General features: G+C 39.8%; 1 protein-coding gene across 1 annotated transcript in view; it reads right to left on the minus strand.

The window, feature by feature from the left end:
- Positions 1-571: 571 nt before the first annotated feature.
- The window catches only part of MMS22L (MMS22-like, DNA repair protein), a gene marked incomplete at its 5' end in the record, with an annotated part of 68,164 nt that continues 55,035 nt past the window's right edge, over positions 572-13,700 (minus strand). The window contains 5 exons of the mRNA XM_009874703.1: positions 572-666; positions 3,578-3,745; positions 4,887-4,983; positions 6,274-6,440; positions 8,490-8,701. Coding sequence (XP_009873005.1) covers positions 585-666; positions 3,578-3,745; positions 4,887-4,983; positions 6,274-6,440; positions 8,490-8,701 — 726 coding nt within the window. The remainder of the gene's footprint in view (positions 667-3,577; positions 3,746-4,886; positions 4,984-6,273; positions 6,441-8,489; positions 8,702-13,700) is intronic.

Raw genomic sequence — 13,700 nt, forward strand, 5'->3', positions numbered from 1 at the left:
AGACAGCTATATACATTTTGTGCAACATTTACACAAGCCCTCCCTTAACAAACAACAGCTCTATCATACTGGGGCAACTTCTGATGAATGTGCTGCGTTCAAAAAGCTCAGTATTAGAGATCATTTTTTTTCCCCTCATTCTACTAAAATAATAAATTAGAAATTACAAAGTTAGGATTTTCTTAAGAACATACTGAATAAGATTTTCAAAAATACAGTGCTAGGAGGGTCAGGTCTTCCTGACTTGTGAAATTACTTTGCTTCTTTGAAAACCTACCTCGCACGTTGCAGTACAGGCTCTGCTCATACAGGCATTTAAACATGTAACAAATCTGATATATATCTTTCAACTGCTATTCAATGATATATCAAGGTTTACTCTTCAGAGGCACGGCAATATTCAAATATCACAGAAATTATTAAAATTAATACGTAACTTGGAGGAGAGGGGAACCAATCAACAAAATTGAGAAACATATTGCTATCGTAAAGAAACAGAACTTAGCTTTGTGTTGTTGAGAGCAGTTTTAAGTACTGACAGTGTCAGAACATTCAAGAGGAAAGGATTAATCACCAGCACACTGCTAACCTGTCTCATTTTCCAGTTTTTGTATCTCATTTTGTCCAGCCTCTGCGAGGTAAGATAAGAGTCTCTTATAGGCTTCTCTATTGAAAAAACCAAAAAAAAATAACACATTACTTAATCCTAGAAATAAAAGCATGTAATTTCTGAACACGCTATCCACATATTGCGATATTAAAATACAGTAACTTTCTTCCCATGCCCTGCCCTCACCCCCCCTCAACTGCTTTGTTTTCTGACAATTTTCAGTGTGGCCATGTTGGAGGAAGAGTAAGGATTGCAGTGCGCATGGCTGCAAGTGTAGTGGAGATGCTTAGAAGTTTCCTTGTTTAGTAAAACGCTGTGAAATAATTTTAATTTTTTTTAAATTTTAAAACACAGAGTTTCCAAGGCTTAGACGAGATTGGCATTCAGACTTCATGGCGTTTGCTAGCTGATTTCTGCATAAGAAATCTCTCTGTGACTCGTGCTACATCACAGAGATACGAGCTGCTGGCACCAGGGTGCAAATTGCCACTGACACTGATTTAGACCATCACCCTCAACAAAGGACAATGACTTTTTAAAAATAAACCCGGAATTTGGAAGAGGACTGCCACTCCAGTGCATTTTCCAAAAGCATGTATGCATTAGCAAAACTTTTCACCTGAAGTTCATTCTAATAGCCTCCAAACTAGACAACATAATTATTGTTAAATTATTGCCTCTGACATTTAGGTCTGTTCTGATTATATATCTTTTTCACGAAACACAAACTTGAGCAAACAGAACTGTAGTTTTTGTACTACTTCCTTGCAATAATAATACTGGACATCACCACTATAAACATCTGAAGCAGCTTCTGAACTTTGCTTTTTCATATACATATATATATATGGGATTCTAGTTTAATGTCTACAATAGTTGCATAGACTATGTTAATATAATGCTATTTAGTGGCCAGACTGAAGAGAGAAAATCAGTTATTAATGTTCTTAAAATATAATATTCCTGGATCACCTTAGACTGATGGGTAATGGAGTACATTCTAAATACAAATTATTAGTACAAAACATCAACAACAGGTTAGATGATATATACACTAAGTGATCAGGCTAAAAGAAAATTAGCTCTTCAGTAATCTCCAAGCATGTATTTCAGGAAACTCCAACAACCTGCTTTTTTTTGTTTCATATTTCATAGGTAAGGGATGAAATTTACCGTATTAACAGTATAAAAAAAATTGGCTATGAAATATATTATCAAAAGATCAAAAGCAAATAGTATGAAAATCCTGCATATAATGGTACTTCAGTCTGACCTTGGGTGAATTCCCTTAAATAAAAGTAAATGTATTTCTTCATAAAGGATAATAAAAAGAGAGCAACATAATTACAAATGAGTTAAATATCTTTTCATGAAATGCAAAATTAATACCTTTTGACTGCCCTTTACTGTCTCATGAGTTATACCCTTGCACAGCTCTCCCTTTTGGTTTTTTTTTATAGCCCTGGCCCTGTTCACATGCACCTCAAAACCATTCTGCCCTGAGGTGTGAGTGAGATGTGACCCTTTGGGGGGCCTCAGTCCATGCACTGATGCAAACGCTGGGGCCAGCTGCATGCCCACAGAGTCACAGAATTGTTGAGGCTGGAAAAGCCCTCTGAGATCATCAAGTCCACCCTATGATCCAACACCACCACATGGGCCAGACCACGGCACTAAGTGCCACATCCAGCCTCTCTTTAAACACCTCCAGTGACGGTGGCTCCACCCCTTCCCTGGGCAGTGCATCCCAGTGCCTGAGCACCCTCTCCATGAGGAAGTGCTTCCTGAGATCCAACCTAAACCTTCCCTGATGCAGTTTCAGGCCGTGCCCTCTCGTCCTGTCACTGGGTGCCCGGGAGAAGAGCCAGACCCCCACCTGACTGCACTCTCCCTTCAGGCAGTTGTAGAGAGTGATCAGGTCTCCCCTGAGTCTCCTCTTCTCCAGGCTAAACACCCCCAGCTCCCTCAGCCTCTCCTCACAGGACTTTCCCTCCAGTCCCTTCCCCAGCCTCATCGCTCTCCAGCCCCTCAGGGTCTTTCTTGCAGTGAGGGGCCCAGCCCTGCACACAGGGCTCGAGGGGAGGCCTCACCAGGGCTGAGCACAGGGGCAGAATTACATCCCTGCTCCTGCTGGCCACACTGTTCCTGACACAAGCCAGGATGCCATTGGCCTTCCGGCCCACCTGGGCACACTGTTGCACCTGAGGGCCACGAGGCAGCCTTCCAGCGAGCAGAACTGACAGGAGAAGCCCTTTTGGCTTCTTGGGTGCCACAACTGGGCAAGAGCTTCCCAGAGCTGTGCAACAGGATCTGTATGGGTGCTGGAAGCAACTTGCTGCATCTGCACTCAGAGATCCCGCCACCTGCATGGAGCTGCTCAGCGCACACGTCACATCCTCCTAACGTGAAATGGGTTCACTGGTCAAATATTTCTGTCCTACGTTCTTGGGGACACAGGGAGGAAGAGTGAGTCTGCTGTGCCTGTCCAAGAGAGGAGGCCAGTCTTTTCTGGACACCTACACCTTTTTATTATTTATATTGTGAGAGAACTCTTGAAATTAAATAATGGGTATTTCTTTCTCCAGGCATCTCAGATCATACCTGATTATACTGTCATTTTAGATATGATTCACAAAGTCTTCTAAAGCAGGGACTGACAGCAAAATTCTTTGGGGCAGGAATTCTTTACTCTATTTTGCAACAGACAGTACAGTGGGCAGAGACCATGCACCTTCACATAAATTCTACTGAGGTCTGTAGCCCTTGTGTCAAAACATCTCTGAAAATATTTAGCAAATATAGATAGCTTAAAACCATGAAAACCTGATAAAAGGGAGATTTCTGGCTTAGCACATTTAAAAATCACTAATTTTTGAGTATCTGTGCTGCTAAGACTGCTTTCTTTCAAGGAAATAAACCTCTACTGCTCATTGTAAAAAAAAAACCAATATGAAATAAAAAACAAACCTCTGTGCAGCATTTCTTCCAAGACCTTGTTTGTGCTCCGAATCCTTCAGAGACTGTGTGATTGTGGGAATCAGGCTGGTAACTAATGTCTGATCCAAGACTGCCACTGCTTCTAGGATGCTGAAAACCCGGTGATCATACACGGCGGTATAGTCCTGGATAAACTGCCTGAGGGGGACACGGAGGCATTTAACGCGAGGTCAAAACTAGATGCCGAGAACACGCCAAGAACAACTGAAGAGTCTAATCAGAACAAGCCATCTGGCTGCATGGCAATTTTTATATTACTACACTGAAATTCTCTACGTGGAATATTTTCTCTGAATGACATCACGTGCTTTTGAAGGCTAATACTAAAAATCCCACACATTTAATTTTGAGCAAACCGACAGATTCTGCTGCTGTTACACCAGAGCTGACTTGTTCTGGAACGCTTTACTTTGTAATGTGTCTGAATGCAGAACTGAAACAGGTATTTATTATTTAATTAAAAAAAGACCAGCAAAACAAGACATCTAGATTCAAGTCTGTAAAAATAATGTCAGCGTTTCTTCTAAAGCTCCACTTGTCCTTAAGCAGGACAGACCAGTGGATAGACACACTTTAAATATCACGTATTACATGTGAATCAAAAGTAACACCCTGGGGTTGAAACATCCCATGGAAGTGATGTATCATGTACAGAGAGACTGGCACACCCACAAACATCCCTTCTTATCTCAGGGAGCCAATCTGGAGCTTTCATCTAGGCAGGATCCAACACAGCACCAATGCTTCGGTTTGCAAAATGTCTTCAACGTCTCAGGTCACGCAGCTCTTCTGCTGCATCCACGTGAGAAACAGGATTCGTTTTGCAGAGGTGTGGAATAAGTATAATTTACATTATAAGAATCTATCATTTATTTGTCGCAAAAATCAAATCGATCAAATAAATTAAAAAAAATAATTGAAGCTAAGCTTGTTGTGTGAGGATTTGATCTTCGTTACATAAGCTTCAAATTAGGAACCTAACGCTGGCCATCCCCACTCACGAGGAGTTTTTTCCATTCCAGCAGCACCTTATCTCTCTATTATATACCTTTTGAAACAGTACCTACTCCACCAGAAAGAAGGTATGTTTCTCTCCTCTGCTTTTTTCTCTCTGGCTTTTTGGCCAAGCTATGCTTAAAACCAGTGCCAAAAGTTATTTAAATATCATTAAAAAGTGACAATGCAGTATGTTAAGGATAATTAGTTATTTTAAAAAAACATGTTTGCTGTCAAGTGGCTTGCAGTAGCTTCGCTGCCAATTGGCATATTTTCTGGTTACCTAAATACGGAAGTCATCTGGGTGGCACGTTCTCCTCCTGACCCTGCTTGGCAGTGTTCTACCATGTACTGTACAATGTCTGTAGATATTTTTTTAACTGCAAAAGAAAAATCGCAAGATTAATGCAGAGCTCTTGAACCGGCCATCTGGAGAATGTCTTTCATGAAGACTAAAATTTTTAAATGAGAAAAAAAAAAAGATTTTATCTTACTTTGATGGAAGGGAAATGACAGTGAGAGCAGTTAGTTAGATTGGCTATAAAGAACAGAATGAATCACAGGTTTATGCAAAAGTCTTATTTTCATCACTATTATCCTTTAAACATACAGAATTTTAAGTGCACTACGGTCTTTTTAAGTCAAGGCAAAGCGACATACACTTAACGGAAAGAGAGATTTTATTTAAATTTAAGTTCTGTTCATATTCTTTAATCGTTCCTACTTGAATTAAAGAAAAGCAGTCATGGCATTATATCCTGCCCAAAGCTATAAAGATCCACTCTTTACTTTCAGGGTGGAATTCAGAACAATATCCACCACCACCTCTGTTTTTAAGCACAGGGAGGAAAGGAAAACAAAACCCAACATAAATCCCTACTATTTTCTTCCCCTTAATTGTTTCCAATCAAGCTGCAAGATACAGCTCTTCCCTTAGAAAGGTGGGACTGGGCTGGAACGGCAAAATTGGGAAGAAAGGTGTGTGACTATTCAGCAAATTTCCTAAATGTATCTTGTTCTTGAAACTATGATAGGCCAGAATCAAAAAGTCCTTTCCAAGACAAAATTCCCAGAAGTCAGAGGTGAAGACCTGCTTTGCTTAATGCCTCTGCTGGCAGCCAGAAGTGGAAATTTTGAGCTTATGCGCACATGGCACATGCATTATACAACTGTGGGGTGAACAGAGCGCTTCATTTTTTAAGAAGCTAAAAATAAAGAAGTTCTCGCTACCAAAACAAAGCATGCTAAAAGAAGAAGACTCAAAGATGCCTTCAGAGAGCAACATGTTACTTTTAATCCATTTATAATGCCTCTATGGGGAAAACATACGCTAGTCTTATTTGGTCTCAAACCTTCAAGTCCAAGAAAACTCCCACAGTTACCAAGTCTGAGAGAAATGAGATGGGAGGGATGGGCAGAAAGGAAATGCTCCTCAGACTCCTGACAAGTTGATCATTAGTTCAGTAGAGATCAAAAGAAGAAAAGACTTCCCTGTGCCTCGAGACAGAAGTTCCAGATGAGTTAATGGAAGAAATAGAAAGCTTGTCCAGTTTATCTGGCCACAGTATCTCATTTACCTCATCTAAGAGTCTTAAATATAGGGACAAAAGATGCTCAGCGTTACAAAAATCTTACAGGTGTGTGTATTTAAAGCAAAACAAGCGGCTCACCTTGCAGCTCATTAACCAACACCATGCATTTCAACACAGCCGGGAGAACCAAGTCAACGTCACAGAGCTCAGTGCTCTGCGTTCGCTGAAGTACTTCAAGAATGAAAGCAAGAACGGAGGCCAAGCGAGGAGGTGGAGCGTTACCTTTGAAGTGCAGGTAGTTCTCACTGGAAGACAAAGCAAACCAAAGCAGGGTCTATAATTTGGTGGAGTTTTTTCCATTCAACGCAAGCAACAGGCACCTTAAAATAACTTAGCCATAGTTTAGCAGGAGGCCTATTACACAGATTTCCATCTTTATCTAGGCTCAACTAATGGCTTCTGTTAGTCTTAGAAAAGGCTCCCAATTCATCAGAGGAGAGTGATGTCTTCTGACTCGTCTACTGAGGGAAGTGAGAAACAGCAGCTATCATAATTATAGGTAAAAAGGCAAGTATGACTATAAAAGTTAAAATATAAAGGCAGATTAATAACTGGGAAAAAAAATGGAGAAATCAAGATTCTAAGCCCCTAAACCAACACCCAAAATACAACTGTTTTTCAATTACTTTATTTAGCTTTATGTGCTTTTGTCAACTCACAATCCAACTTGTTATAACAATTTTAACAGCTCTGCTGTTATACTGGTACTGTTATTTTATTTTTTTCAACAGTATGTTGTAACCGGAAAGCCAATGCCTGCTTTTGTTCCATCACAATTAACACAGTCATGTCCAGTATAAAATTTGTCACAAAGATAAAAGGTGACCTGTCAATCATATACACTGAACGTTCCAATTTGGATGGCTTGATTTGTTAGTTTTCTGCAAAGGACATGAAAGTCTGAACTACTGTTAATTTGACATTACAAATTACTTTACTGAAAGCTGAAAACTGAAAATTTAAATTGAGGCATGGGTAAAAAGAATACAGTATTTATTCCTCAGTTAGCATAAACACTCCCAGAACCTTCAAAACCACCTTTTTAGCGATTTAATATTAGGTACCATTAGCTACTCAAAGATTAATGCATCCGTTAAAACCCACCACCCTTGTTAAAAACTTAATGAACGTTTCTACAACTTTTACATCAAAGCTGACTTGCAGAGATCTAAGTATTTCATTGCACATCTTCAGAGCACTGACGTAATTTGCCAGATCAAAGTTGTATAGTGCTGACATCTTCTATCCTGTTAATTTACTATGAAAATTTCACACTGATTTTCTAGAGGATGCTCTTCCACTAAGAGAGTACCCTGACCTGGATAAAGCACTCTCGATCGTGTGGTTCCATTTCCAAGATGCTTACTGACTTTCATATGGCAAAATTACGAGTGAATTCTGTACCTATTTATGTATGGAGCTCATGCCACCTCCCAATCACCCAACGGTTTGCAAACCTCAGTTCTACGACGTTCTTCCCAGATCCCTAAGGAGGGTTTCACGTCTTACAAATCGTCAAGTGCCATTACACTTTCAGAACTTTCTTTCCACTATTCAAGCTTAAAACTCGCACATGCATGCACATATTCAAAACCAACTTTATTAAGATGACAAAGCTCGATTATTTGTAAGTTAAGAGCATGTCACGACTAAGATTGTGAAATCGTAATTCCATCCCTTAATATGGGATAATACAGGCTTTACTTAGCTTGGCCTATGATACTTCCCTAAGATCAACATTGAAATTCTTTTAATCAACAGGTATACACACCCTGGATATTATCCTGGATATAAGCAACCACTTTGTATTTGAAAGGGTTTAATTCCTCTCCCAACATTAAAAAATAGAAATTGTTCCCTTTCCTGCAGTATATAAACCAAAGCTTTGGCCCTTTGGCAACGGAGATGCAGCATTTGTAGCTGCCGTTGACATCGTGCGAGTAGGGACAGTGAAGAAATGCTGTCTCCCTGCCTCTAGCTCTTCATCTTCCCACATCCTGAATTTTCCAGTTCTCCTGGGTAGCTGGCACACCTACGGATACTCTAACACTTACAGACCAACAAGGCCCCCCCCCACAGGTCACCGTGGCAACTACAAACACCATGACTCTCGTGACCCTAAATCCAGCCTGAGACACAAACAGAGGCTCTGTACATGTTGTCCTTCCTTTGCTACCTGCCCAGCTCTCCCCACAGCCAAACTATCAGTTACTGAGAAGAAATCAGCTGTTTGTGAAATGTGAATAAGTGATGGTGTGGTGTGGTGGGTTTTTTTCCACTTTGCTGGTCCTTACTTTATGATGTGTAGGGTGGTCTTCCGTAAATGGAGCATCTGTGGGGCTGTAATGGAACTGCACAAAGCAGTCAGCATAGGATGCTGTCTGGCTCCGAGCGCAGTCGGAGAAGAATGGAGAAATCGTCCAAAATACTGTTGAATTATGCTCCCAAGCAGTTGATTTAAATATGCACCCTGCGTTTGAGACTGACAACATATAAAGGACAGGCCCTGTAGAAGAAAAGTGAGAAACTGAATAAATTTTTGACAATATTTCAAATATATCTTTAACAACTGTAGGCTAAATAATCGCTGTATAAACTGCTGCACACAGACCAACTACTGCATGACAAATAAGCATCAGTGATTTGCTACAGAAATGACGGTCTACAAAAGAAGACAGAGCCAAGGGAAGCCTTGCAAAGGAGTGAAAAAACTTTTACTAGACTAATGAACATACTGGAAGATAAGATTTGGGGTGCACAAGCTCCCTTTCAACTCTGGAACAAAACCTTGGCATTTCAGGCCAGAGAAGTGTTTCTGTGCCCAAGAGCTCCTCATTTCTTTTTCAACTCTGTACATGCTTTAACAAAGTCTATTAGTCAGGTTAGATTTATGAAGGGAAGAGAGAATACCTCATCTGTTTGTAAAGCACCATGTGAAATTTTTGTACAAACGACACAGCAGAAAAATGAGCACGTAGAATTGTGGTCTGACAAGAAAAATTTTGCTCATAGTGTGAACAAATGAGGGTAAATTAGGCACCACTTATAAGGGATTTAACTTTTTTTTTTTTAAATCTGTTTAAGATAAAGATAAAACTGTTGTGATTTATCCAATATAAGCTATACTGATCCAGAGAAAAATCTATAATAGAAGTACTTGCCCAGAAGGTGCCTATCTGAGCACCACACATAGCCACACAATACACAAAGAGTACATCTTGGGGGAAAAAAAAGAGTATTCTTCTTACTGGTACAAATTTTTGTGAAAGAAAGGTAACAGTTTCCTTCCCCTTCTTTGATTACTGAAAGGAAGAGGAGCAAATCTCTATGAAGAAAAAGAAAAAAACTCCAGTGACACCCTACCACAAGGGTCACAGCCAGTGGCACAAACAGAAGTCTCTTGAGAGTTAACAGTTTTCACAATAGTTCTGTCCAACAAGAATAATGACATAAAAGAAGATCGGGCAGAGGGCTCCCTAGACAGCAACATCAGCAGCACTTCAACCTTTCATTGGCATTGCAATCACCCTCAGTTTTAGTTGAAAGAGTATCTGTTTGAATATTCATGGTTGCTGAGGTAAGCTCATACCTCTAATATAAGAATGAATAGTTCAAGACAGGCTGCTCTTGTTCTCCCGCTGCTGACAAAGAACATTTCTGTTGCTTTTCGCACGGGTGTCCCTCCCCCAGATTTTCATCTATACCTGTCTGTCTGAATGTGAGAGAACAATTCTTTCAGATAAAAAAAACAAAACCAAAAACCAATGCAGGCTGAGACACAGCTGAAGGTGGTCTTGGCACTTTCTCAGAATGGGGAGTCCACATTTTTGGTTCCACAGTAAACAAATACAGGAAACATGAGATTTCAAGAAATGAGGTGCTTCAGGACCTGCTGGAAGACTTGCTGTAGGTGGCCCTCTTGCATCCAGGTATGTTCAGTTTAGTTTTAACTTCACACACTTCTAGAGCTCCTTGGTAATTTCGGTAAGTCCCACCGATAAAACAAACACTTCCTGAACTGGGGCTTTGGTAAACAGTTCAGAATATTTCTTCCTGTTGTGTACGTACAGCAAAATTTTGTAGGAAAAAGCAGCTGCTGCTACATCAGAATTATTCAAGACACTGCTTGGCAAATAGCAGACTCCAAGAGACTGTTTCAGATGACAGATTATTTAGTGTGTAAATTTGAGTGTTTAGTGTTTTCAATAAGATGTTGCAGCAGGCATAAATAAGAGTTGACTGTGCTTTCTGTACTGCTCTTACAAAAAGACAGAAAATATTCCATAATCCCAAAATTGGAGCTATCATTTTTAAGACTGTAGACTGTTCTAACATTTAAAAAAAATAAATTAAAAAATCTGATAAAAGAGATACAAAGAACATCACAACCTAACAGAGAACACCTGTAAGAATACACAAAGAACATAACAGTTCCTCAAATTGAGTATCAACAAACGCTATATAGTACCAAAAGGAGGAAGAAATCAGTTATTATTAAACGATAAGAGTTACTGTTTAAGAAATCATCCTAATTAACAGGTGCAATAAAAAGCAAAAAGTGCTAGAACTCATAGAGGAAGACTGACAGCTTCATCCTTATGCCTTATAGGTGTCCTCGGCCCTCCCGAGTGCTGTACCTGGGAAACCAAGCTTGTAATTATAAAAGGTAAGACCTACAGGCATTCTGCAGTATTATTTTATTTTATTGCTGGCAATCTTAAAGAAACTGTATCTGTTGCACATGAATAAATCGTACTACTCGTGCCTTAGTGCATCCAACTGCTTTATGTAAAAGCCGAATGGACCTTATCTGGTGGCGAACCTTAGGGTGTGCCCGACAACTGCTTTGTATAAAGCCAACTGGTTCTTAACCAGTGTCAGATCTACTGTGTGTCCGAAACCTGCTTTTTGTAAAGCCAACTGGGCCCACGGCAGAGAGGTTGTTTGGGCATCCAGAGTGGGAAATTACAGTCCCGGCAATAACTGACCTCCATCCCAAAATTCAAGAAGCTGCCCGAGGTCTGACAACGCCACATCCTGAACGGCACAAGGGACAAGTTGCCAACGCTGCGGAGTAGTTCTAAATCTCTAAGTAGGCAGCGCTGGCCAAGGAAGTGATTACAAGGAAATCACATGCAGCTTTCTTCTTCTAAATTCCACCATTAATTAACAGGTTTATGTTATGCTCTCTTTCATATGAGAGAGCATATGCCACCGGACAGCAATTTGAGACCAGAGATGAAAAATCCAGCACATCTGAGCCCGAGGACAACCCCTATAAAGCAGATGGACTTGAAAGGGTTGATAGAGCTGATCTCTATTTCTTAACTCTGTTCTTTAGTCATCCTCTGAGACAAAAAAAAAAAAAAATGAACAAAAAACCCCCTCGACATTTTAAGGGGAGAAGAGGGGCAAAATGAACAAAAAACCCCCTCAACATTTTAAGGGGAGAAGAGGGGCACAACAACATTTGCTCTCATTTTAGCAGAAAGGCAACTGGTTCCTGTGCATGTTCACTCTAGGAACCTTTTGAGGCCAGAGCTGCCTCTTTCTTCTGATTTATCCATATATCTGTAAATCACCTGCGGAGAGCGAAGAACCGATTAGTATGGATTACTGGAACTATTCACTGCAGAAATGCCAAGCTACCTAATGATGACTTATAATATCAGTCCTGCTGTTGGAATAAATCTGCTGTTCACCAATTAATGTTGTACAATTCCTATTAAACACATACTATAATTCACAAAACGTATTAATAAGCTTGCTCAAATATTGGACCACAGATGTGGCTCACAGGAGGGCTTTTAAAGTCTGATCTCTGACAAATGCTGAGCCTGCACAGGCCCATTAAAATCACTGGAAAATGTATGTGCCAAGCACTACTTAGAATTAAGCTCTTTCAGCACTCTCCTGCATTGAGATAGAAATCAACCATCTTCTGTGTTTGGACAGAATTAACGCTGATAAATCAAGCAGGGTATCTCACCTTTCCCATCCTTATGCATATTATGCTTATTCCACGTAGCTATGCTGTGTTCTGCAAGATGTATTTAAATTAGTATTTCTTCTCTAAAATAAGTTATGTAAACTGCTTCAGTTCTTTCTCTCATTACTGGCAAACGTGTACCAAAATTCCGCCAAATCCCTCTCTAGGAAATCCGTCCAAGAGCAATCTCACCTGCTCTCATATTTCACATGGTAAGCTTCAGCAACCCACTATCACACAAATCAGGTGAACTTTTTTCTACAATAGCAAGATATCTAAAGTCAGAGTTTACATGCCTCACTATCTCATAATTAAGAGTAGTCCCATGCTCTCTTGAAGTCCATACTTTATTTAACTTTGAGGACAATCTTGACATTATATCCCTACAAAACTGACTTTCTTAGGTCATCACATATTATGATAACAGAGGATGCACAGGGAAAGAAAGAACACTGAGACAGTAATCCTCTAGGCAAAAAAAAATACTATTTTATAAGTTGCTAGAGATAAGCTATTTTGACAAGGCAGCATCAGTTACTAAGTCTGAAGGAAACTTCTAGCTAAATTCAGTGTTTAGTGGAAAGTAGACCAGTTGCCCAATAACTGTCAAAAGGCACAACTATATAGCCCAAATTTTTACATAGAGTAAACACAAACATAACAACTAAATACAGTCAGACTGAACTGAGGAGAGAGAAATGCAATGTTTAGTCTTAATTAGCACATTTGAAAACTATCTGTGCCTGTGTGAAATTAAACAAAGCCTGTATTTTTGACACATTAAAAATAAATCTGTAGGCTTGGGGTGGTGAAGGAGAGTGAGATACAGTCACCAGTTCTGATGAATTGTGAAGGTAGTAATAAGTTATGCTGTGGGGAGAGAAGGAGCTTCATATGTTGTCCTGAAAGACGAAAAGTTGGCCTCTGCCATGACAGGGTGACAAACAAAGGTGATGCCCTCTCTCAGTGACAGTGACAAGACTGTCTTTGCTTTTAAGCCAGTTGCCCAAGTTTTGCGGCCAGTTGCGTTATCATTACACGAGAGATGTGACCACCTGGGGAATCTTTTCTGATACAGTTCAGGAATTCTATAGGATTTCATAAGTTGTTGCATCAATGAATGTGTGAATATAATTACCTGCTACTAAGACTGATATTGAATCCTTTCAAAACCCATAGAAAAGGATCAATTACACATTAAGCTCAGTTCTTAAAAGTTCTTGAAAGAGGGAAGTTTTGCAAACCATTGCTTGCAAACTAAGATGTTTTTACTGAGATCTAAGAAGGATTTTCTGGACAAAGGAGGAGCAGCCCACACTGAAGGAGCTGAAGAAGGAGAATTCTGGACAAGAAAAGAAGGCTGACACAAAGCCTGGAACTTTTCAGAAAACTAGAAAGAAAAAATAAAAAAAGAATTGAAAAGATCTGACCATAAACGTTACTTTTATGCTTTGACTATAAATTATATTTTGCATGGTCTCTAAATTTCTGTTCGTTTTCGTGTAACTGCCAAAGG

The sequence above is a fragment of the Apaloderma vittatum genome, unplaced genomic scaffold (assembly GCF_000703405.1).
Source record: "Apaloderma vittatum isolate BGI_N311 unplaced genomic scaffold, ASM70340v1 scaffold17560, whole genome shotgun sequence".
Lineage (NCBI taxonomy): Eukaryota > Metazoa > Chordata > Aves > Trogoniformes > Trogonidae > Apaloderma > Apaloderma vittatum.